The sequence below is a fragment of the Meleagris gallopavo genome, chromosome 3 (genome assembly GCF_905368555.1).
Source record: "Meleagris gallopavo chromosome 3, MGAL_WU_HG_1.1, whole genome shotgun sequence".
In the NCBI taxonomy this organism is placed as follows: domain Eukaryota; kingdom Metazoa; phylum Chordata; class Aves; order Galliformes; family Phasianidae; genus Meleagris; species Meleagris gallopavo.
In genome coordinates this window covers 27,323,028-27,348,212 of record NC_139406.1, presented here as the reverse complement: position 1 = coordinate 27,348,212, position 25,185 = coordinate 27,323,028, and the positions used below count along the sequence as shown (strand labels likewise).

General features: G+C 42.1%; 1 protein-coding gene across 7 annotated transcripts in view; it reads left to right on the top strand.

Moving 5' to 3' along the window:
- COBL (cordon-bleu WH2 repeat protein) overlaps nucleotides 1-25,185 on the top strand; it is a 160,343-nt gene that overhangs the window by 32,510 nt on the left and 102,648 nt on the right. For 4 of the 7 annotated variants that reach the window (XM_085220502.1, XM_085220501.1, XM_085220504.1 and 1 more), the window contains exons 2-3: nucleotides 16,397-16,603; nucleotides 24,774-24,984. In XM_085220502.1, coding sequence (XP_085076628.1) covers nucleotides 16,397-16,603; nucleotides 24,774-24,984 — 418 coding nt within the window. Of the gene's footprint in view, nucleotides 1-6,283; nucleotides 6,305-6,633; nucleotides 6,654-13,879; nucleotides 13,946-16,396; nucleotides 16,604-24,773; nucleotides 24,985-25,185 lie in introns of those variants that run through there. The other 3 variants (XM_085220505.1, XM_085220506.1, XM_085220503.1) reach the window with 3 other exon arrangements.

The following is a 25,185-nucleotide window of genomic DNA, read 5'->3' as shown; positions in this document are numbered from 1 at the left end:
CTTCCTCTGGTTTGTAGGTGTTAGAAACACGTGCAAGTTGCAGTATTATTCCTTGCTCATTTAAAACTCCCTTCCCCCCCACCCTCCGCCCATGTATACCTCCATCCTGGCTTTCACTGTAAACAAAGTTGCAATGGAATGAATTTGCATAGCTCCTGTTCTGGTGGTTTCTTCTGTCTCTGAAAAACAGATGTATGTATGCTGCTCCAAGCCTAATGCCTCCTATTTATTACCATGGAAACTACAATATATACAATAAGCACAATAACGTTATTTGACAGAGCAAATTCTCAACTACAAACCTGTATTTTTCAACAGTCACTACCATTAGCTAAGCGTTTTTGCTAACGATGGACAAGAGTCTGCAGGCCGTAGTTGTAAAAATCTGCATCAATGGAGTCACCTCTATTTCACAGCTGCTATGATGGCATTATTACTAGGAAAATATTGCCCTCACAATCCCGTATTTCATTGGCCTGAATAAATAAAAATAGGTGTCAAATCCAGCGTGGTAGGACTGTCTGGCAAAGATAGGCAATGTGCTCCATGGTCTTGAAACTTCTGTGGGGCCTGGCATTGTTACTATGTTGCAAGAGTAGATTGTCTTTTTCTCTGGCCTGACACTGGTAGTTTGAGCTTTCAGCTTAGTATAGAGGTCAGATTTGATGGTTTGACTGGATTTTAGGAAATCCTGGATCACCTCTTTCCTGTTCCAGAAGACAGTACGTATCACTTTACCCACTGAGGCCTACGTCTTCAGTTTTTGCCTTGATAGGGAATTCAAACATCACCATGCGTGGACTGCCATTATGGCTCTGGCTGGTAGCAGTGACACCGTGTCTCATTACCATTGTAGTGGAAATGCTAAGTCATGGCCTGAACCAGTGACTGAGCACCAGGTGGGAAGGCAGGGTGAACTCAGGGGAGCTCAGGTGCAAGTAGTGCACCTGAGTGACTGGAAGGGGTTAAGCAAGGGTCCACTCCCTCTCAGATCTCATTTAAGGGTTGGCAGGGGGTGGTGAGGGTGTCTCTTTGCTGGAGATCCCTGTGTACCTGAGGTCTTACGAAAGTAAACAGCTCTTTTCCTTCTTTTCTGCATCTGTGTCTGCTGTACTTTGCCTGCAGCAAATGAGAACGAGCACAAGTATTTGCCACCCTGCTATTATCATGGTACTTTCCATCCTATTACAGCATTACAACCAGTAACGATATGATCCAGGAAATCATCACCTTCAGCATTGTATTGGTTCAATAGGTCCTGACAAACTTGCATACGATGTCCTTTCTGTTCCTGTTTGAGCTTTTGTGGGACCTAGCTAGTGTAAACTTTGTGATATTCCAACATGGTCATCATTGCTTCAGATGCACTGAAGCCAATTTTCAGCTCCATACACAGTTCCTTGTCGTCATCCACCAACCAGTGCAGATGAGCTGATTGAGACACTCTTTATTTTATGATGTGACAGCTGTGCATGGCTATCTGAAACATGACTTGTCTTTCACATCACTGTCAGCACTGCATCACTGTTCTCACATCCACTATTTGGTCTCCATAAACATTCAGTATCGCTGCTGTTTTTTCTATGTGGAGGAGGAATTCAGTGACGCACCTTTGCTTCTTCTGCATGCTTCTTCTGCACTTTCATGTCATACACCTTTTATGAGACTGCCTCTGCTGCCACAGAAACAAAATGTAATAGAATTTTGGCAGGAAGGTTCAGCCTCAATTGCTATACCAGCAATATTTGCCTTTAGTGTTGTGGGCCAACATAATTAAATAGGAGGCATTACTTTTTGAGCAACCATGAGACTGTGATAGGTGAGCTTTGTTCTAGTGGTCTGGAAAGGGCCACACCTGTGACTGAGAAAGATCAGGCTTTTACTGGAAGATAAGGTGTGCTTCATTAAAGGCGTGGGTGATTTATAAATCCCACGAATTTGAGGACAGCAACCGTACACTGACAGTTTGGTCTCGCTTGGTCCTTGCCATTTGAATGAAACAGCACCAGTGCAGGAGGCTGAGCCCTGGCAGGAGGGCGTAGTCTTCCTGTGCTGAGCAGTAGGCAGTTCTCGTGCTGTGGCCAAAGCTCTGCTGGTGAAGGTACACCTCAGTCTCTTGCTGAAGTGGGCCAAATCTGGGGATACATCCCTGGGAGCAAATTCAGAACAATCACTTTTGCTTGCACCAGAAAACTACTGCACGTTTTATACATTTTAATGATTGATTTCTATTGCTTAAGCCTGCAAAAAGATTGAAACTGCAGCTGCAATGCTAGGAACTACTGTTAAACTGTGTGTCATCTCAGCTGGATTTTTATTTATATTTTCCTTCAATTTCACCCCCAGGGAAGCATAGCCATGTACTTAATCCCTGCTTCCTCCTCCACAGTGCTCTCACTCATCTTATTTCTTGGACTTTTTTTTTTTTCTCCTGGCATTAAAACTTTATTTTTAAGATACGTTAAGCTGTAGGGCTTCTCATCAGCAGAATCTAATGGAAGATCAAAAATATAATTAAATGACTTTCTTTGCCAGAAACAAATTATTTTTTCTTGTCTATTTTGGGTGACTTTATCATGCCCTCAAGAAAACCATTTTCATCATATCTGTCAGTGTGAGCCTTCCTTAAAAATGGAATGATCTTCTAAAAGTAATATGAAATTCAAATAAATGTTTGAAAAGAGGAAAGTATAAAGCAATTACATACCATAATGACCAGAGAATTCAAAGTGAAGACTCTGTTTAGAACAAAAAAAATTCTTAAATATGGGGAAATAAAGCGTTATGGGCAACCTTAACTTTTCCAGAGCTTATCAGCATGGGAATAATTTAGTTAATTGATAATTTAGTTAATTTAGTCTCAGCTATTTAGCAAGTATAATATTTTTCTAATATTATAAAACATTAGGAAATGTGCAATAATACTGGAAATAAGTTATTAAGAGTCACATATTTTAGACCTATAATTTATTTCTTTTGTGTGAAACACTTAAAGGCATAAACTATCTGTGTTGCACGTATTTTGAGTCAGTATATCTTGCCTGTGACAGACTGAATCAAATCGAGAAAGTTTGGTTTTTTTTCTCCAATAAAGAGCAAACAGTAAGCGTAGTCTAGATAGCTGAAACATTACAGATGGCAAAGTGTACTGGAGTTCTAGATTGTGACATAGCACTATCTGCATGAACTCCTGTAGTAGCTATGGGCCATTATCACAATCCCCTTTCCTTGCTTGTTTCTATTCTGCATCTTTGTAGGATTTAATTTTTGTTTTTGATTTTCAGCTTTATTTTTGTCTTTTTGACTTTATTTTTTTCTAATGTGTTTGTGTTTCCTTTGCATTTGTGTTGCATTAGAATTTTTCTGAACTGCCCTATGTTTGGAAGTTGAAAAAATTCTACCTAGGCAGAGAGAACTTGGTATACTGTTAAGTGTGATTGAAAGGGTCTCCTTGTCGGTCTGTGATCTAGATTTGCTTTGCCGCATGTGATGAACAGTGAAAGCATATCTGCTCTGCAGGCTAGATCACTAGGCAGGAGATCTTTCTGCCCTACTGTTTGTATATTGATGGTTTGAAGTATCATAGAAGTAAAGCATTATAGAATGCCTTAGTTGGGAATAGACTTCAAAAGTCATCTTGTTCCAGCCCCCCCTACTGTTGCAAGGGTTGCCAGCCACTAGATCAGGCTGTCCAGAGCATCATCCAGCCTGGCCTCAGTGGGGCACCCACAGCTTCTCAGGGCAACCTGTTCCAGTGCCTCTAAACAAAATCTCCCCCTTTTAATTTAAAACCGTTCCCCTCTGTCCCATTAAAAAAAGTGTAAAAAGTCAATCTCCCTCCCTTTAAGTAAGGGAAGTCAACAAGGAGGTTTCCCCAAAGCCTTCTCTTCTCCAGGCTGAACAAGCATAGCTCCCTCAGCCGTTCCTCATAAGAGGTGCTCCAGCCCTCTGATCATCTTTGTATCCCTCCTCAAGACCTGATCCAACACCTCCACATATCTCTTGTGCTGGAGGCTTCAGACTAGGTGTCACAGAGTTAACTAGATCAATCTATGCCCATGACAGGGGGCAGTAGGCCCCTGCCCCCCCCTTCCCCGTCCCCCTTTTCCTCCCCCGGTCCCACAAAATGGGAAGGGAAAGGGGATGGGGAGATGGGAGCTGAGCTCAAGGAAGAAAACAACAACAACAACAACAACAACAAAACACCAACGGCAACGATCTGTGGAGGAAAACTTATTTTACTAAATATGATACCAGAATGCTAGATAACACAATATAATACAGTCTAATTGAAATTGAGACTAATAAATCAAATAAAATAGGAGAGAGAGTTCCTGAGGCTGAGTCAAACCTGAAAAGCTTGGTACGGCTAGGAAAGCACCCTCCAGTACCCACTGCAAGGCAGTAAGAGACTGCCCAACCAGGAAGGGCCAGATCCCATGACTTCTTTGATGTACAGGAACAGGTACCCGGAATTGGAGCATTAACACTTTAACTCCCAGTGCACTACATGATGTTATGATGTGGAATACCGAAAGCCAAAAATCACAAAATCATGACACTAGGATGCAGTGTTCCAGATGGAACCTCACAAGAGTAGAATAGAGGGGGGGAAGTCCCCTCCCTCTCCTTTCGGCCCACTCCTCTTTTGATGCTGCCCAAGATCCTGTTGGACTTCTAGGCTGCAAGTGCACCCTACTGGCTCATGTACAGCTTTTCGTCTGCCCCAAAATCTTCTCTGCAGATCTGCTTTCTGTGAGTTCATCTCTTAGTCTTTGTGCATACCAAGGATTATCTGACCCAAGTGCAACACTTTGTGCTTCACCTTTTTGATCCTCATCTGGTTGACACGGGCCCACTTTTCAGACCTGTCAAGGTCCTTCTGGATGGTGTCCCTTTCTATTGTGTGAACTGCATCACTCAGTTTGATATCATCAGTAATTTGCTGAGGGTATGCTTAGTCCCACTGTCTTTGTCGATAAAGATGTTGAAGAGCACTGAACCCAAGATAGACCCCTGGGGAACACCACTTGTGACCAGCCTCCACCTGGGTGTAGATCTGTTGATCACAACCCTATAGCTGCAACTACCCAACCAACTTCTTATCCACCTGATAGTCCAGCTTTCACACCCATATTTCTCCCATTTAGAGATAAGGATGTGGTGCAGGAACATGTCAAAAGGTCTTGCGCAAGTCCAGGCAAATTGTGTCGCTTAACTTTCCTTTTTCCACCCATGCCATCACTTCATCATAGAAAGTCACCAGATTTGTCAGGCACAGTCAGCTCTACATGAAGCCATTCTGAATGTCTTGGATCACCTCACTGTCTGCATGTGCTTTAAAATCTCTTCAAAAGAGGATCCATTTCATGATCTTCCCGTGCACAGAGGTAAGGATTGCCAGTCTGTAGTTTCTGGGTCTTTCTTTCTCCATTTCTTCAAAATGGGAGTGATATTTCCCTTTCCCAGTCACCAGGGATTTTTCCTGATAGCTACAACTTTTCAAATACGATGGAGAGTGGCTTGTCAACCACATCAGCCAGTTCCTTCAGTACCTTGGAATACATATCCTGCTCTGCAGACTTGTACATATTTAGCCTTACGTGGTGATCTCAGACTTCCTCTGAATTTACAGTAGGAGGGATTTCATTCCCCCATCCTCACCAAGAGATTCACAGATATGAAATGTGTGAAAAGCCTGACTGCCAGTGAAGACTAAGGCAAAGAAGTCATTGAGTACCTCAGAATTCTCCATGTCAGTTGAAGACAGTTCTTTCTTCTCATTTATCAGAGGGATCCATTCTCCTTCATCTGTCTCTTACAACCTTCTAAATAATCCTTTCTTACTATTTTTCACCTCCCTTGCAGAGTTCAGTTTCATCTGTGCCTTGGCTTTCCTGAAGTATGAGGTGCGTCTCATAATTCATATGTGTGCAGGAGTGCAGTCACCTCGAGTCAGTAAAGTCACTTTTTTTTTTTCTTCTAATCTCTGCATAGCATTGCCATCATTGCCATGAAACTCCCTGAACCAATTTGGTTTGAAAGAGCGAACATGCTTTTTCAGCATGGGATTGTAAAGTCAAGGTTGGATCTTGTTGTTTGATAGTTATATATTAATAAGGTATAGGTCCAAAGGGCTTGTGTTGCCTTGTCTTGAATTCCTTAATCTGGTGAAACTTTTCTTCGTTTCTATTGCTTTTCTTCTGCAGGATGTACTACAGCTAAGCTGGCTGTTGCTCTGTTTAGTGGTTGTTTTTCCTTTCCTGTTTTGGGAAACCTGATGCTGTTGCTGATAATGGTGCTGGTAGGTTGCTTACGTGTTCTGTCTGGTTATTTCATGGCAATATGCATTTTGTCAGCTCAGAAGAAAATGAAATGAACTATGTCATTACTCATTAGAAGTTACTGTATGTTTGTTTTAGGATCAGCTGTATGTTATGGCTTTGTCTCTTTGTCTGGGTAGAAATGCAGACAGTGGTTGTGACCATGAGTGAATCAGAGGTGTGAAATGTTCTTGCTTCTGACTGCAGCAGCTGGCTAATAGCAGCCAGTGGCTTAGCTGGTATCTCAGTGTCAGTCGTAGGGAAAGTGTTTGCGAACAAAATTTGCTGCTAAGTCTAGTTTGAATCTATCTCAGGCATGAGATGCATGAGGTATGCAACTTCTTTCTTTTTTTATTAATACTTTTGGCATGTTATGTATGTAGCATAGAAAGTAAATATGCTTAAAACAAGCTTTTAATTCATTCTTTTAAGTACATTTTAATGTTGTATTGTCCTTTGTGAGGATCGTGGCTATGACAGAAGTGAGTTGGGAAGCAGACACTTGCAGATCTGAGGAAGAGCTCAGGTTCTTGTTTGTAGACTGGCTCATTGAGCTGCTTTCTGCTCAGATGATGCAGAGATGTCTTAAAATGTGGCTGGGAAGTGCAGATCTGTGCCACGTATCACACTGTAAGTGTGAACAGAACACTGGAACAGGCTGCCTAAAGAGGCTATGGGGTCTGCTTCTCTGGAGACATTCAAAACCTGCCTGAATGTGTTCCTTTGTGACCTAATCTAGGTGTTCCTGCTCCAGCAGGGGGGGGATTGGACTAAGTGATCTTTTGAAGTCCCTTCCTATTCCTGACAGTCTGTGACTTGGTGAACTTGAAAGGAACCTGCTTCCACTGGAACAGTCAAATCTGTCACCTGGGAAGGTGTTGGAAAGCAGTTGCAGGGTTTCAGGAGAAAGTTCAAATGAGGTGACCTGAGCTGTGTTGCTAGGTTAACAGGGCTGTAGTGGGAATACTTCCTGGATTCCTTTTTCCCATTTCTGTGAAGGAAACAGGTGTGTACTGTCCTTTCTGAACAAACGACAAGAAGGGCTGTAGCATGTAAAAGACTCTGACTGCTCAGTGCCAAATAAATACTCAGTGTTACATGGAGGTAAAGTGAGCATCGCTGGTCAGTGTGCAACTGCATCTTTTGGTGGGTCTGACTCCTGAATTACACCTGCAAGAGTAGCATTGTGTGAAATCTGTAACTGCAGCACTGCGCATAGAGAACACTTAAGAAGTGGTCAAGTAAAAATCACGCTCCCATTTCAGAGCTATAAATTGGTGTTAAGATGTCAGGTCTTGTTTGTTCAGTCTGAAAACTATGCACCTTTATATTGCTGCTAAGGAATAACACTGACACAGCACAATCCAAACTCATTCCCAGCTTTTTCATCAGCTTCAAAACTCAGTCATTTTTCATTTCTCCACTGACGCTTCAAGTCTCTTCAGTTTCAGCTGTTTTGAGTTTCGTGCTTACTGCTGTATTTCTCAGTTTGCTGCGAGGTCTGGAATTGACAAGTCCAGGTAAACCATAATTAAACCAACCAGCTGTGCCAGGCTCGGGACACTTGCTGCTGCTGTTACTCCTGCCCCTGTGATACACTGTCAGCAGTGCTGTGCTGGAGGTTGTCCCCGACATTTTAGGGAAGCATTAAAAACCAGAAACAAGCTTTGCTTTGAAATGATTTTGTGCAAAGCTGTGTATAAGCTACTTACACTGATGCAGTTGGTGATATGAAGGGCAAGAGTTACATAGTTTGTAAACTGATCTGATGTCTTTCAGTGTTGCACTTGTTAAGCTGAGTAATATTAATGACTTCATTGGCAAGAAACGGATTTATGCAGAACTCCTATGACTCACCACCTGCTTACAAACAGCAGTAGCTGGGCGTAAAGGGATTTGAGCAAAGACAAACCCAGTTTTTCTTTTTATTTTTTTTATTCTCTGTTGTCATGGTTTCATGATTTTTCATTATCGGTGTTCCACATCATAACATCATGCAATGTACTGGGGGTTTGACTGCTGATGCTCAAGTTCCGGGTGCCTGTCCAGCGGAGAAGAGCAGCTACGTTTCCCCAGGGGGCTTTGCGGTCAGCGAGGAGATATAACTCCTGGCAAGGTCACCTGATGCTCTCTTCTCTGCCTGCGCTGCTTCGCTTGCGCTTCTCTGCCTGCGCTGCTTCGCTTGCGCTTCTCTGCCTGCGCTTCTCGCCTGCGCTTCTCTGCCTGCGCTTCTCATCTCAGCGTTGTGGTAAGGCCGATCCACTATCAATTTCACATTCTCTCTCCTTATAAAATTCTGTTGATACCATATTTAGTAAATTACTTTGTTTTACCTCAGATTGTTGCCACTGTTTTCAATTATTTCGGGGTCCCTTATTTTCTTTTTTTTCCCGGGGGCGCGGATCCGCGGATCCCTCCGCCCTTCTAGTCACGGAACCGGGCCGAACCAGCCCGTAAACCGTTGACATTCTTGGTGGAGAATGCGGGCAACAGTTGCTTTTTAGCTTTTTGAACAAATCTCTCTCTCCGCTCTCAGACAGCTTCATTGGGAAAGTTTATCTGTTTCACCAGTACTGTCTGAAAGCGTGACCTTGAAAAGTCCAGGCGGACGGCCAATACTCTAGGATATTTGTAAACTTTGAGCCTTGCTATCTTGTTTCTGTAAAAGAAAAAAAAAAGAGAAAAAATGCTTTCTCTACTGAAACTGCCTTTTAAGGGGCTGCATGCCACTGTCTCTTCTTTCTTAATGCTAAAAACATACTGGGCCTTAATTAAGTTCACCACTTTGCTCTATGGAGCAATAGGTATATATAGCCAATTGAAAACATGGATGGAAATAACTATGTGGCATCTGCATATTATGTGGCATACCATTCCAGAGGGAGCTGCTAATTTTACAGGGTTGGGGATTTTTAAGCAGGTTTCCAGCCTCTCCTTTGAATTCTTTATGCGGATTTTCAATGCTCACCTGATCACGTTATTAATCTCCGTGAATGTACTGCTCACCATTTCACTTATTATTAGTATTTATTATATTTTGAGGAAGTCTGCCCCAAAACCAGTAAATACTGAGTGGCAGGGAATGTGGAGAGGCCTGGGTGAGACTTTAGAGAGATGGAAATCTTCGGTGTCATGGAACTTTACTCCAGAACACCTGAAAGACCCTGAAAATTTAAACAGATATTTGAGACAGGAATGTCGTGGCTCAGGAAGATCTGAGGAGGCCCAAATTGTTTGGGGCCTGGCTAATGCTTACCGGGCCTTATTCAATACTATCCTGGAGAGGGAGAGAGTTTGTGAAATTGAAAAGGAGAGTCTCAGGGAAACAGTGCAAAATGAGCGAGAGAGTCTCCTGGTCGAGAGAAACAGCCTCCAATCTGAGAGAGATGCCCTCCGAATTGAGAGAGACTCCCTGCAATCCAAACTCAACAGTCTTCAATCTCAACAAGACACCCTCCAATCTGAGCTAGATACTCTCATAATCGAACGAGACAGGCTCCGAGCTGAACTGGAGGATGAGAGCATTGGAACTGACCAACCTGATCAACTACAGGAAGCACCACAATTGATGTCACTTGCCCCTGTAAGAGGACGGAAAATGAAACGAATCTCGACTCAGTTAGAAGAGAAGAAAGAAGAGGAGAGAGGTCCAGAGGAGTGGCTCCAAGATCCACAAGAAGCACCCCTAAGTCCAGGAGAGGGGCCCTCAGTAAGACCACGGTCACCGGCGCCAATGAGGGCAACAAGAAGTCCCGAAAGAGTAAGAGGTGAGCAAGATATCGTTACCATTGTTGATCGATCTCTGAAAATGAATGAAATTCGAAGTCTGAGAAAAGACTTTTCACGTCACCCAAATGAGCCTATTGCCACTTGGTTACTTCGATGTTGGGACAATGGGGCCAACAGTGTGTGGCTGGATAGTAGAGAAGCTCGCCAACTGGGTGGCGTTGCTAGGGACTCAGCCATTGACAGAGGTATTAGTACATGCCAGAACCAGGCCTTTACCCTCTGGAAGCGGATGTTGTTAGCTGTAAAAGAAAGATACCCCTTCAAAGATGATCTGATGCCTGAGAAAAAGAAATGGGCTGATATGGAAGAAGGCATCTGTTATTTAAGAGAATATGCTGTGGTGGAAATGCTACATAGCCCCGATTTCATTCCTGACGAGCCAGACCAAGAGCATGACCCCGAGAGAGTCAGGTGTACACCAAACATGTGGCGTACATTCACAAAGACCGCACCAGAAAGGTACGCCAGCACATTTGCAGCAATGTATGGCAGAGGGGAAAGAAGACCCCTTATAAGTGAATTGGTTAATAAACTTCAAGACTTTGAGTTACATTTAAGCCCTCTGCGAGCTTGTGTTTCAGCCATTACAAAGGTAGCTGAAAAGCTGGACAGAATGGAAAACAAACAAGAAGATATAATAGACAAACTATCAACCGTGCCTGAAGCTGATAAATCCATGGAGGTAACGGATACATCAAATGGGGACCAGAATCCCCAAAACAGCCTATTGGAGGGGCTGATCAACTTGATTTCCTCCCAGCCGGTGGCATCTAATGTCTCAGCTATCAAAAGAAGACGTTCTCCTGCTCGAGCAAGTGACAACAGTAAGACCACATCACGTTTTGCCTTGTGGCATTACCTACGTGACCATGGAGAAGATATGAAGGAGTGGCATAAACAACCTACTCCTGTACTTCAAGCACGGGTAAGAGAGTTACAAGACAAATCAACCACCAAGGTGAACTTCTCTAAAAAGGTGATTGCTCCAGTTGCTGCAGACAGTGAAGGTAACAAATAGAGGGGCCCTGCCCCCAGCCAGGGGGGGGAAAGGGATAATAGAGTTTATTGGACTGTGTGGATTAGATGGCCTGGCACATCAGAATCACGAAAATATAAGGCCCTGGTGGATACTGGTGCACAGTGCACTCTAATGCCCTCGAGTCACCAAGGGACAAAATCAATTTATATTCATGGGGTGACTGGAGGTTCCCAAGAGCTGACTATGTTGGAGGCCGAAATCAGCCTCACTGGTAAAGACTGGCAAAAACACCCTATTGTGACTGGCCCAGGGGCTCCATGCATACTTGGTATTGATTACCTCAGAAGGGGATATTTTAAGGATCCCAAAGGGTATCGATGGGCCTTTGGAATAGCTGCTGTAGACACAGAAGGTGTTAAGCAGTTGTCTATTTTGCCTGGCCTGTCAGAAGATCCATCTGCCGTGGGGTTGCTACGAGTGAAAGAGCAACAAGTACCGATTGCTACAAAAACGGTGCACAGACGGCAGTACCGCACCAACAGGGATTCCTTGCTCCCCATTCAGAAGCTGATTCACCAACTAGAGAATCAGGGAGTGATTAGCAAGACTCACTCACCTTTTAACAGCCCCATATGGCCAGTGCGTAAAGCCAGTGGAGAATGGAGGCTGACGGTGGACTACCGTGGCCTGAATGAAGTCACACCCCCATTGAGTGCTGCTGTGCCAGATATGTTAGAACTCCAATATGAATTGGAGTCAAAGGCAGCCAAATGGTACGCCACCATTGATATTGCTAACGCCTTTTTCTCCATTCCTTTGACCAAAGAATCTAGGCCACAGTTTGCTTTCACCTGGAGGGGCATTCAGTATACCTGGAATCGTTTGCCCCAGGGGTGGAAACATAGCCCAACCATTTGCCATGGGTTGATCCAAGCTGCACTGGAACAGGGAGGTGCTCCTGAGCACTTACAGTATATTGATGACATCATCGTGTGGGGCAACACAGCAAAGGAAGTTTTTGAGAAAGGAGAGCAAATAATCCAGATCCTTCTGCGTGCTGGTTTCGCTATTAAGCGAAGCAAAGTGAAAGGGCCTGCCCAGGAAATTCAGTTCCTAGGTATAAAGTGGCAAGATGGCCGTCGTCACATCCCAACAGATGTGATCAACAAAATCAGTGCCATGTCTCCACCCACTAATAAGAAAGAGACACAATCGTTCCTGGGTGTAGTGGGTTTTTGGAGAATGCATGTTCCAAACTACAGCCTCATTGTAAGCCCCCTTTATCAGGTGACACGGAAGAAGAATGATTTTATGTGGGGTCCTGAGCAGCAGCAGGCTTTTGAGCAGATTAAACAAGAGATAGCCCGTGCCGTGGCCCTGGGGCCAGTACGGATGGAACAGGATGCGAAGAACATCCTCTACACTGCTGCTGGAGAGAAAGGTCCCACTTGGAGTTTGTGGCAAAGAGCCTCAGGAGAGACCCGAGGCCGACCCCTGGGATTCTGGAGTCGGGCGTACAGAGGGTCTGAAGAGTGCTACACTCCAACTGAGAAGGAGATCTTAGCCGCGTATGAGGGGGTTCGGGCTGCTTCCGAAGTAATCGGTACAGAAACACAGCTCCTTCTGGCACCTCGACTGCCAGTGCTGAACTGGATGTTCAAGGGAAAGGGTCCCTCCACCCATCATGCTACTGATGCCACTTGGAGTAAGTGGATTGCGCTGATTACGCAGCGAGCGCGGATGGGGAATCTCAACCGTCCAGGAATCCTAGAGGTGATCATGGACTGGCCTGAAGGCAAAAAGTTTGGAACACCACCAGCAGAAGAGATATCACGTGCTAAAGAGGCCCCACCATATAATGAACTACCCGAAAATGAGAAGACATATGCCCTATTCACAGATGGATCGTGTTGTATTGTGGGGAAACACCGTAGATGGAAAGCCGCTGTGTGGAGCCCCACACGACAAGTTGCAGAGGCCACTGAAGGAAAAGGAGAATCGAGCCAATTTGCAGAGGTAAAGGCTGTCCAACTGGCCTTGGATGTTGCTGAACGGGAGAGGTGGCCAATGCTTTATGTTTACACTGACTCGTGGATGGTGGCAAATGCTCTATGGGGGTGGTTACAGCAGTGGGAGCAAAACAACTGGCAAAGAAAGGGTAAACCTATTTGGGCTGCTGACCTGTGGAAAGATATTGCTGCCCGAATAAAGAATATGGTTATAAAGGTGCGTCACGTAGATGCCCATGTGCCCAAGAATAGGGCTACTGAAGAGCAGCAAAATAACCATCAGGTAGACAGAGCTGCCAGAATTGAGGTGGCCCAAATAGATCTGGACTGGCAGAACAAGGGTGAATTATTTCTAGCCCGATGGGCCCATGAGACCTCAGGCCATCAAGGGAGAGATGCGACATATAAGTGGGCTAGAGACCGAGGGGTGGATTTAACTATGGATGCTATTGCGCAAATCATTCACGACTGTGACACGTGTGCCACAATTAAACAAGCCAAGAGAATGAAACCTCTCTGGGAGGAAGGGCGATGGCAAAAGTACAAATATGGGGAGGCATGGCAGGTTGATTATATCACCTTGCCACGATCTCGTAATGGTAAGCGTTATGTGCTCACCATGGTGGAGGCAACAACTGGGTGGCTTGAAACCTATGCAGTACCCCACGCTACCGCCCGAAATACCATACTAGGTCTTGAGACACAAGTCCTGTGGCGACATGGTACCCCAGAAAGAATTGAGTCAGATAATGGGACTCATTTTAAAAATTCTCTTGTAGGTACCTGGGCTAAAGGTCATGGTATTGAGTGGATTTACCATATTCCCTACCATGCACCGGCCTCAGGTAAGATTGAACGATACAATGGGTTGTTAAAAACTATGCTGAAAGCAATGGGAGGCGGTACATTTAAGCACTGGGAGAAGCATTTGGCAGAAGCCACCTGGTTAGTCAATACCAGAGGATCTATCAATCGTGGTGGTCCAACCCAGTCCAGCTCCCTACATACCGTAGAGGGAGATAAAGTCCCTGTTGTACATGTAAAGAATATGTTGGGAAAGGCAGTTTGGGTTATTCCAGCCTCTGAGAAGGACAAACCTCTTCGTGGAACTGTTTTTGCCCAGGGACCTGGGTCCACTTGGTGGGTGATGCAGGAAAACGGGGATGTTCAATGTGTACCGCAAGGGAACTTGATGTTGAGGGAGTGCAGTCAGTAATTCCTAGTGCGTGTGTTTATATTTTGTTTGTCTATATTAAGCATGATGTAGTGATGTGGAATAAGGGGTGGAATGTCATGGTTTCATGATTTTTCATTATCGGTGTTCCACATCATAACATCATGCAATGTACTGGGGGTTTGACTGCTGATGCTCAAGTTCCGGGTGCCTGTCCAGCGGAGAAGAGCAGCTACGTTTCCCCAGGGGGCTTTGCGGTCAGCGAGGAGATATAACTCCTGGCAAGGTCACCTGATGCTCTCTTCTCTGCCTGCGCTGCTTCGCTTGCGCTTCTCTGCCTGCGCTGCTTCGCTTGCGCTTCTCTGCCTGCGCTTCTCGCCTGCGCTTCTCTGCCTGCGCTTCTCATCTCAGCGTTGTGGTAAGGCCGATCCACTATCAATTTCACATTCTCTCTCCTTATAAAATTCTGTTGATACCATATTTAGTAAATTACTTTGTTTTACCTCAGATTGTTGCCACTGTTTTCAATTATTTCGGGGTCCCTTATTTTCTTTTTTTTCCCGGGGGCGCGGATCCGCGGATCCCTCCGCCCTTCTAGTCACGGAACCGGGCCGAACCAGCCCGTAAACCGTTGACATCTGTAGACAAGTAAATTAGGAGTTTGGTTCAGGAAGGTATAGAAAGCCAAGGTAGTTTGCCCAAGAGTAAAACCTTGAACTTCTTACCATCATCTCCATGACAGGAGAGTGGAAGCTGCAAGTTAGCAGTAGATGGCCTTCATGACTCATTGGGTGTGTGTAGGATAAAAAGGGAACGATAAGAGAAAATGTCTCATAGAAAAAAAAAAAAAATGATGTATGGTAGTAAGGATGCTTATTTGTAGGAAAAGCTATTTGTTATGCATATAGGAGGTTAATGGAAGTATCAGCATCTTCATCAGTGTCCCAATGAAGAAGCTGTAAGATTTTGAAATTTTTTGAAATTTATTTTCTCTTGACCACAGTTTTGCCCTTGTCTGATTGAACGCTAAGCCTTGCAGTTGTAGAGTACTTTTTCTGTGTTCTTTTTTTTCCTGGGTCTGCTTATGTTCTTTGCTGAATGAAAATGATGAATAGAATCATAATGTATGCTCTTCTTGCCACCCTAAAGACAGATTAAAAAATTCAGTCAGTAAGCTTGAGTAATAATTTCTCAGTAAATATTCTATTGCTTTTTTTCATCTGTTGCACTGAAATCTTACTTATATTAGGCAAAAATCAGTAGAAGTGACAGATATTAATCATCAGAATAATTTCTGTTAAACATATGCTTGGTATGAGGTCAGCTATTTAGAAGTTAACAGCATGAAGCAGTTGCTTATCTACCACACTGCTTGCCAGTGAAGGAGACTTTGAGTCTGTGGCAGTTTTATCTTTCTGCAAATTATGTGGCTTGGTCAGTGCAAGCTGATGTTGCTTTTCTGTATGTAGCTCACAGCATGTATGCCTTTGCTGGAGAATGAGCTCTCCTCAGGCTGCTTTCAGAGAGCTGTAGTCTCTCTGTGTTGGGTGGTAAGAAGTGGTATCATTTGGGATTGAGCTTCTCATGGCCCTTTCTTATGAAGTACAATGAGCCAAATTTAATCCTACTCACTAAGACAAAGAGACAATATTTCAACTAGAATAGTGCTGTGGAACCCATGCTGAATTAAAGATCATCCTAGTTTCACTCCTGCTGCTCTGACTTGGAAGCATTCATTTACATAAATACAACTGTGTTTTGAATCAGATCCGGACTGGACCCAGTTCTGATTCTCTCTTTATAGAAATGTGCTTTGTACTTGACAGAAGAGTGATTATTTTCATACCCTAATTATGGAACTGATTCTTACCTTGGGGCCTGGAACCCAAGCAGTAGGAGTACACGAATCATTAAAAAAATAGTGCATTTTTGGAGGGGAAGAAGTAAAAAAATAAAATGCAGCTCAATTGAAAAGTTTTGTGGTGAAGAAAAATGGCTTTTGCTGTAGGAACTTCTAGAAATTATCTGAGATAATGGCTGAAAGGATATATTTTCTCATTAATGCGTATTTTAATTTGCTCGTGGAAAATTTTTAATTTTCTTCTTGCCTTTTTTTCTTAAGGAGAAGAATGAAAGCTCGTGCTCCTCCTCCACCAAACCAACCTTCTGCAGCCAGTAGAATTCACAGTGAGCACAAGTCACCTGCAGAGACAGCCGTAATTTCTGATCAGAGCCTTGTGAGCATGAAGGAGAATATGATAAATAGAATGGTGGACTTCACAGTCATTTTACCCAGCGGGGTGGAACAGAAGAGCACAGTACAAGGAAGGTAAGGCTTTTGACTAGCTTCCTCATTTTATAGCCCTCCATTCCCAGTAGAATAATTAATGATATTTGTGTCTCCTTTTTTAGGTTGACAAAGTTCCTCTGTCTTGCTTTTCCTTACATTTTAGGCATCTGCTGTACTAGAGAGTCCTGAAAGCCCATGTATAAGAGACCCTTCTTATGAGAAAGGAAAGAACTAGCAGTTACTCCGTCACTGTATTTCTTATGAATGGCCCTCAGCATACATATGGGCCCCTGTCTTCTAATGCAGGGCTGCTGGGCTAGGCTTAGGCTGTGGTGGGTTATCTTCAAATACAGAGGTACTGGTGCAGTACTGCTGGCAAACAGCATTTGCCAAGAAATGAGATCAGAAAATTAATGTTCCATCAAATTTGGAGATCCTGTTTTCACAAATATGTTACGTTTTCATAGGTAGCAAAGCATCTGCTTGTTTTGGGGAAACATTTTCTGTATAAAAACATGTTGGATTTTCCATGGAAAGGGAAAGAGGTTCTCCTTGTCATTACGTAATACCAAGGTCAGATACCAGATTAGGAGGATGTATAATTGCCCGCTGATAAATCTGCGTTTGTGCTTGTTTTACATCTGTAAACTATGTAAGTTTATCTGCTTTCCTGTAAAACTTTATCTTGGTGTGATATAGCTGTCTGTTCTGTTTGTTGATTAGTGTATTCTGATGGCTGAGGAAGAAGTGTGCAGTGGCTGATAGTTTCTGGTGCTTCGCTCTTCATTCTGATTTCTTGCTGAAAATAGTGTTTGCTTAGACACATTGAGGAGGCTAGTGCTAGCAGTAACTTCTGTGACCCTAAAGCCAGAATGATATTGAAGGTCTGAAAAGAAAGCAGTGCCCATCAGAGCTTTTTGATTATACATTTAGTGGTTAAAATTTTATGGCACAGGCTTGGATTTAATGAGAGAAAGAAATGAACAGGACTACAAGCTAGGACAGGAAATGAAATTCGCAGACCATGAGGTGACAAAATAAAAAAACTAGTATTTCGTTGGCAAATATAGGCATTTGGAGAGCTAACGAGAGGGAAATCGTAGAATCATAGAATGGTTTGGTTTGGAAAGGACTTTTAATCTTTCTGCAGCATTTTGTATAGAGAGATATCAATGCTGTACGAGTAGAAAAATTTTTGTTTTTCCCTCAGAAAAAAAAGAAAAAAACAGCAAAGACCAACCACTCCAAGATCATTACAAGAACAGTGTTTTAGTGGGACCTTTTGAATAACATGTAAGTTAGAGGAGCAAAGGACAAAGGGAGGATCCCTGTACAATAAAGAGTCTGTCTCAGATGCTTCTTACCTCCATTTCTTTGTGTTGAAGTCGAGTATTTTCATTATTGTAATCTTTCGTTTGTGGACTGAAACCTTGAGATGAGCATTAAAATTAAATCTTAGATGTTTCATTAGGGCTATTCCTCTGGTTTACGTGAAGCTCTCAAGGCAATGAAAATGTCATTTTCCTTGTTCTGTGGAGTTGCTTGCTTTCCCCCCATGGACTGCCACTAGCACAGGTGGCAGTGAAAGCGCTGTTGACACTCCTCTGCTGACCTGAGTGTCATAGATGCCTGACATGGGCAGTGGGTCTTCTCCCACATCATGTCCATGAGCCCTGGGACTGGACGCTACTGGCACCTGCCATGGGCAACTAGCTGTTGGAAGGGTAAGGGTTTGGAAGCCAAGGATTGGGTGCCTTACCTAAACAATTGATGGAGTAGGAGATGAGCACTGTCTAATGAGCCCTGTATGACATTGTCTTCATGGGTGTTGCTATTCTTCCTCACCATCAGAAGATAAAATTTTCCATACGTTAGCAGTGGTTAAGGGATTTGGAATGCAAGCTTAAAAAAAATTCCAAAAGCATTTGAAATTTTTAAAGGTTGGACTGACCTAAGTCTCTAGGTTTTGGTGAGAATGCAGATATTCTCATCTTTTTGCATTGCCTCGATGCTGTTAACTGGGCGAAGTACAGAGATCATCAGAGGTAAACATTTAGTGAGAAGATAACAGACTAAAAAAAGCTTAGTTTAGTTTGGAACGAGTATGGGAGCTAGTTCAGTTAGTACGTTATTTTCCTCTTTTGCTCTTTTTAAGTATAGTGATACCACAGAAAGACATTTCAGAAAATTCTGCTATTGCTTATACTGTTGTAAATATTCAGTACTGTCATGGCCAACACTGGAACTGAATTCTTTAAAATTTGGTTTTGAATACTCTGGGAAAATAGCTTTTCTTTCATAGAAAAATTTGCAAACCCTTGCATCATAATAAAAAATGTTCGGATAATTTCAGGAAATTTTCACAGAGCAATGAAGTACAGTAGAGGATGTTAAAAAACGTAGTTGCTGTAGTCAGTATCACTTAAAGTTAATATAAATGAACCAAATTAAGAGTTAAAATTATCTCTTCCCAATTGCTCATTGTATGTAAGCAAAGGGAGTATGTCATCAATTTTACTTTGTTTTCTTTGTAGAGAGTTCTGCTAAATCTCAGCAGGAGGACAGAAAGTTATCATTAAATTTTCTTGGAAGATAGTTCAAGAAACAGAGAAAATGTGTGTTATTTAAAGATATTTTATTAGAATCTGGAAATTTGAAGTAGCTTTATTTATAAAATTTAACAGAAGCTGACAGTCTCTCTTTTTTTTTGCTGTCTTGTAACAATTTATTTCACCCTTTGGAAATGCATAGCACAGTTTAAGGGCGTTGAGTCCTTGAGGAGTGTGTGTAGCATTAGAATGGAATTTATTAAAAAAAAAAAAAAAAGAAACAAACAAACAAAAAAAAAAGGTCCCTGTGAATTCTGTTGTAGAACATGTTGAAGCTTTCATGCAGAACTGTTAGCCTTTCTGTCTACCTGCCTATCCCCACAGAATTATAAAATACCATCCACAACTAACTAATATTTATATTGTTCTATGAGGCCTGCATGAAGTCCTGAAAGGATAGATGGTGTTGCAGCAGATCCACACCAACTGTTAGCAGATCTGACAGAGGGGATGACTAGACATTTAGAGCATAATTGAAAAAGCTCACAAGAATTACCAGAAACCTTTTCTATTTGTGATTCTCACAAATTACGGGTAACCTGCAAATACAGGGATCATGCATCTGTCTGCATTCATGCTGAGTGACACTGAAGAGGGCTTCCGGGTTAATGCAGATACAGACCTCTAGTGTCAGCAGCCTGATAAATCCCATTCAGTAAATAGTGGAGGACAGATTGGTCTGCATGCGTTACTTGCAACAAAAAGCTAATATAATCACAGAATATTTTCATATAATTTGCAGTGAGAGACTTAAGTGATAATAATTGTTGGCTTATAACTCAATATGGAGAATGATGAAAGACTGAAGATGTGGAAGGCTTGACAAACCCAGTCTTCTGCCTCATCTTGCTCTTCCTGATGAGTATCCAGTATGGAAAATGAGAGCCAAACACTCCTCAGCAAAATAACAAAAGGAAAGCATTTATTAATGTCTGTTTATCATGTTTTCCTGACTTCTTATGATATAGTTTGCTTTCTTAGTTTACACATTTCTGGTTGTGTTGGAAAACAACTAGTCCTGTCATGAGATCCCTGGTCTGCTTTGGAGCATGAGAAAATAGTAGTGACTGTTCTCTGTTTTTTGACTGCACATGAGTAAAGCCTCAGACTTCAGCTCACTTTCTCTGCACTACCATTTTTCTTTTACAGTCTGTCATTGTAGGTTCCTACTATGTGTTTGAAATTAATCTAAATAACTTTTTTTTCCTCCAATTAGACTCTGTGAACGTTTGTAGCATGAAAGTAGAAGGGAGCAGGAGAGTCAATGTCATTCTACAGAGCACAGCTTTCTTATCATTTCCTAGATGTACAAGATAGCATATTTTGTTTTAAAATACTGTGTGATCCTAGAGAGATTAGGCAAAGCCACATCCAAAAGAACTTGCTCTTTTTTCTGCCTCAGAAATTCTGGATGTCTTTGCTGCATCTTACTGATGAACAGCTGTACACAAATGGTCCAACGTGCTCTTACCGAGTCAGACTTGAGCCTGATAAGTATCTCTGACACAACAGTTAATCTTTACTTTCCAGACTTGCTTTCAAATGTCAGACAGCTTAGTAGTACAGCATCAGAATGAAGCTGAAATACTGTCCTTTGCTAAAAATAGTTATTTGAACCATCTTGTCTGAATCATAAATTGGGTTCATTTTCCATTTTTATTTCGGTGCTCTTCTGTTTGCTTATCAGTGATGAATGTTTAGCATCTGTCACATAGCATTTGGTCTCCACCCTAACTTCAGTGAAGTCTTGCTAAAAGGAGAAAGTAGTACGTTTCTTAGCTGAACATTTGGGAATACAGAGGCATTTATTTTGTTTCAGTTTTAGAACTAGTCTTTTATGGTCCAACTTGCCTGGATTTCAAATTGTTTTCTACCCTATCTCATAGTGAGGTTAAAGTACTGATATGTCTTGAACAAGATTGAAGCAGAGAAAGGAGTGATGCTTTGTATCTTCCAAGAGCTACGTTCAGCTCAGGAAAAGTTATTTTAGAAAAAAAACTAGGTTTACATTAGTAGGTGGTTCAGTACCATTTTCTTGGCTGTGCTTAATAGCTCTCTTCTGTATGTGCTACACATATGGAGAAATAAACTTCCATTTTAAGTCAGTCTGAACAGTATTGCATTTGAAAAGAAAAATTTGTAGAGTTGGTGAAACTGATAAAAAAGTAACCTTATTTCAAGGACTCCCAACTCTTACATCTCTGGAAACATACGAATTTTAAATTTTGTTTGTTGAAAACCTCATGTTTTCAAACATGTGTTTTTTATTTGAAGTTTTGTTGAAATGTTTTTCCCAAATTTACATTTTGGGAAAAGCATACTATGCACTTTGAAGCTCTTTCAAAAGCTTCAGAGATACTGCTTAATTTCTATTCCTAAATGGTACAGGTGAAGCCTGGGGATGCTTTTCATGAAACAGTTGCATATTCTGAGCAGTGTGAAACAGGATGGGATGCTTCAGACTTCATTAAATGTTCATTAACCTTCATTAACCTGCTCTGTAATCAACAATCAAGTGAAAGCTCATGTTTGGCTGGGTTTTAAAATTGTTCATTGTCTGGACAAATTTCTTCAACTCATGTGATTGTCTGCAGCTTATTTTCTGTAATGGCTGGTGAGGTTTCTAGTCTTGAAATTGAGACACTATTACTACTTAACATATTTCATAATTTTGCTGGAAAGTACACAGAATTATAAACTGCTCTTTAGATGGAATATAGATTCGTATTAAAAAAAAGTATTATTCAAGGGCAAGTTTCTTGTTGGTTTTTTTTTTTTAGTGTTCAGAGTGATATAAAAGAGCCTACACTTGAATGAATTATCACAATATGCACTACAGCGATAAATTAGCATTTCACTTTAAATAAAAATGCGTAGCAAATAGAACACCATGTGTTGCGGTTCTGCCAGGTTATTTTTTTTTTTCTCTGAAACAATAGTAATAAGACTGAGGGGAAAAAAAGCATGCAAATTTCACTTTAAAAGGAATGATTCTGTAAACAGACAAGCTGAGATCTTTATCAGGCAGACTGACACTTTTAAAAACGCTTACTACTGCACAGCATAATGAATGTTTATTTAAATATCAGAGCATGTAGGATTTTTCTATAGTCTGGGCTTACTATATATGTGTGTTTCTGTTTTGTGGCTTGTTCCATTTGAAGTAATAGTCATTGCAGAATAGAGGCATCTGCAGTTTGAGGATATCGCCAGAATAAGTCATCTGAAAATGTCATGAAGTGACCTGGATACACATTTCTGTTTAGATGCTCTTTATGTTAGCAATTACCACAGTGATCTTTTTTACTGATGCCTCCTGTATGCGTTAATGGTTTCCTCATTCAATCTTCATGTTCTCACTCAGTTTCATTCTCTTCAAATGTGATCATGATTTCAAATGTTCAATGCATGTCACTTTCTCAGTTCTCATTGCATTTTTAATAAAAGCAAGTGTAGAGTCTTGCATCTGGGGAGGAATAATTGCATACACCAATACAGGCTGGGGGATGAGCTGCTGGAGAGGAGCTCTGCAGAGAGGGACCTGGGCGTCCTGGTGGACGACAGCCAGCAGTGTGCCCTCGTGGCCAAAAAGGCCAGTGGCATTCTCGGGCGCATTAAAAAGAGCGTGGCCAACAGGTCGAGGGAGGTGATCCTCCCCCTCTACTCTGCCCTGGTAAGGCCTCCTCTGGAGTACTGTGTCCAGTTCTGGGCTCCCCAGTACAAAAAAGACAAGGATCTCTTGGAAAGAGTCCAGCGGAGGGCCACAAAGATGGTGAAGGGCCTGGAGCATCTCCCCTATGAAGAAAGGCTAAGTGAACTGGGTCTGTTTAGCCTTGAGAAAAGACGACTGAGAGGGGACCTGATCCAGGTTTATAAATATCTGAGGTGTGGCGGCCATAGTGGTGAGGCCAGTCTCTTTTCAGTCGTACGTGGAGACAGGATGAGGGGAAACAGACATAAGCTGCAGCATAGGAAGTTTCGCACAAATGAGTGTAAGAACTTCTTCACGGTGAGGGTGACGGAGCACTGGAACAGGCTGCAGGTCCTGCAGGCAACAGGGGGTTGTGGAGTCTCCTTCTCTGGAGATATTCAATACCCGCCTGGGCACCTACTTGTGCAACCTGGTGTAGGGAACCTGCTTTGGCAGGGGGGTTGGACTCGATGATCTCTGGAGGTCCCTTCCAACCCCTACGATTCTGTGATCTCAGTTAAACTTGAAATAGATTACTGTAAAGAAGATCCTTGAACTATTTCTTATCTCTTATACAAGAGCTGGCATTTATGTATGTTTTAGTCTGTTGCCCGTTAATAAGAGATTAGACTTGTTTTCCATTTTCATTGAGTTTCTCTGTCATTAGTCCTCCAGCATTCTTTAGTGACTTCTTGATCAGTTGTTGGCCAACAGTATTTACCTAGAAAGAAGGTGGGCGTTCCCCAAAAGTAGTCTCCAGATACCTGCAGCTTGCAACTGAGGACAATTCTTGGGCTACAAATGGTAGTTAATAATCTGTGAAGGATTCTTTTCTTTTTCTTAGATTTTCTCTGGATTTTGAATCTTTATACACTTTTCCAGTACACACATTAGAACAATAAGTGCCAGTTCCTTTGGGAGATATGCTGTCTAAATGTTTGATTTCCACTAAAAATACCAATAAATTCCAAAGAATTCCAATAAAAATACCGTTTGTGTATTAGGGTCTTCAAGTAAGGCCAGTAACAAAGTTGACTTTGGTTGTTTTGTTGATAGCAGATACAGTTTTACAAAATCAGAATTTTTCATAAACATTAGTTAGCAGTTTTAATAAACATGTTTTAACTGATCCTGGGTGGTATTTACTGGGAAATTTCAGTACCTTGGTAGAGAAGAGCTTGCTGAGGTGTGGAGAGACATAGCTTATATCCATTGTATTAGACAGTATCAAGCTGCCTTACTACTTGATTTGAGTTATTACCTCTACTTTGTGTCTTGGAGTAAGAGACAGAAATGACAGACTTCTTAAACCCGTGTTTTGGGAATCACATCTGTAATAAGAGATCTTGATAAAGCAAATACTTGAAAAGAGATATTTGTAGACTGGATTAATATTCTCACCAAAATAAATAAAGAGGGGATGTTTTGTGCTTGAAAATATTACTGGTGTCAAACTGGGGAGGACAGTAGAAATTTCAGAATAATCTCTAAGATGAAAAAAATCCTGTCTACATCTTGTTCCAGATTCATGTTCCATTTTGATTTTCATTCAAATGTAGGTGGAGGTTACTGTACCTTGAACGAGTCATTTATTTGTATCTTGTCTTCCCTTTTAAGAGCAGAGTTTGAGCTGGAGAATTTAATATATGCATTAGCAGAAAAGATGCACTTTGTCCACTTTAGACTTATGTTTGTTAGTGTTATTATCAGCACTGTGGTCTGCCTCTAATATACTTAATTCCAGATGTTTTCATGTGATCTATGTAGCTTTTTAAGAGCATCAGCACTGTTTCCTGCTAATGACACATCCCCAGCTTGTCCTGTATGTTTTCTCTGATATTAAAACAGAAATGAATTTTTTTGCAGATGTTTTTCTCTGTGCTAACAGTGAATGTGTCCTTCCCTACAGTAAAGCTGTGATGGATCTTTTGGTTGATCTGTGCAGCCGGCATCACTTGAATCCATCCCAGTACAGTCTTGAATTGAAGTCTTTGGAAACTCAACAACCTTTGAGTTACAAGCCAAACACTTTGATAGGAGCACTGGATGTACAGACAGTACTCCTGAAAGAGAAGGTTCCTGAAGAGAAGATAAAGAGACCTCTACCAAGGGGTCCCGAGGTCAGTACTATGTAGCCCTAAAACAGTGACATGAAACATAATTTTGTTCTTATCACTTCAAGCAATTTTTCCAGTCTTTGCATCTTCAGACCAGGTGGTAGAGGCTTGAGATTGACTATAACCTGCTCTACTAGTTTAGCTGATTTGCACATGGACTGGCTGCTGCCAGTCTGGACTGCAGCATTTACACAGAATTTTACG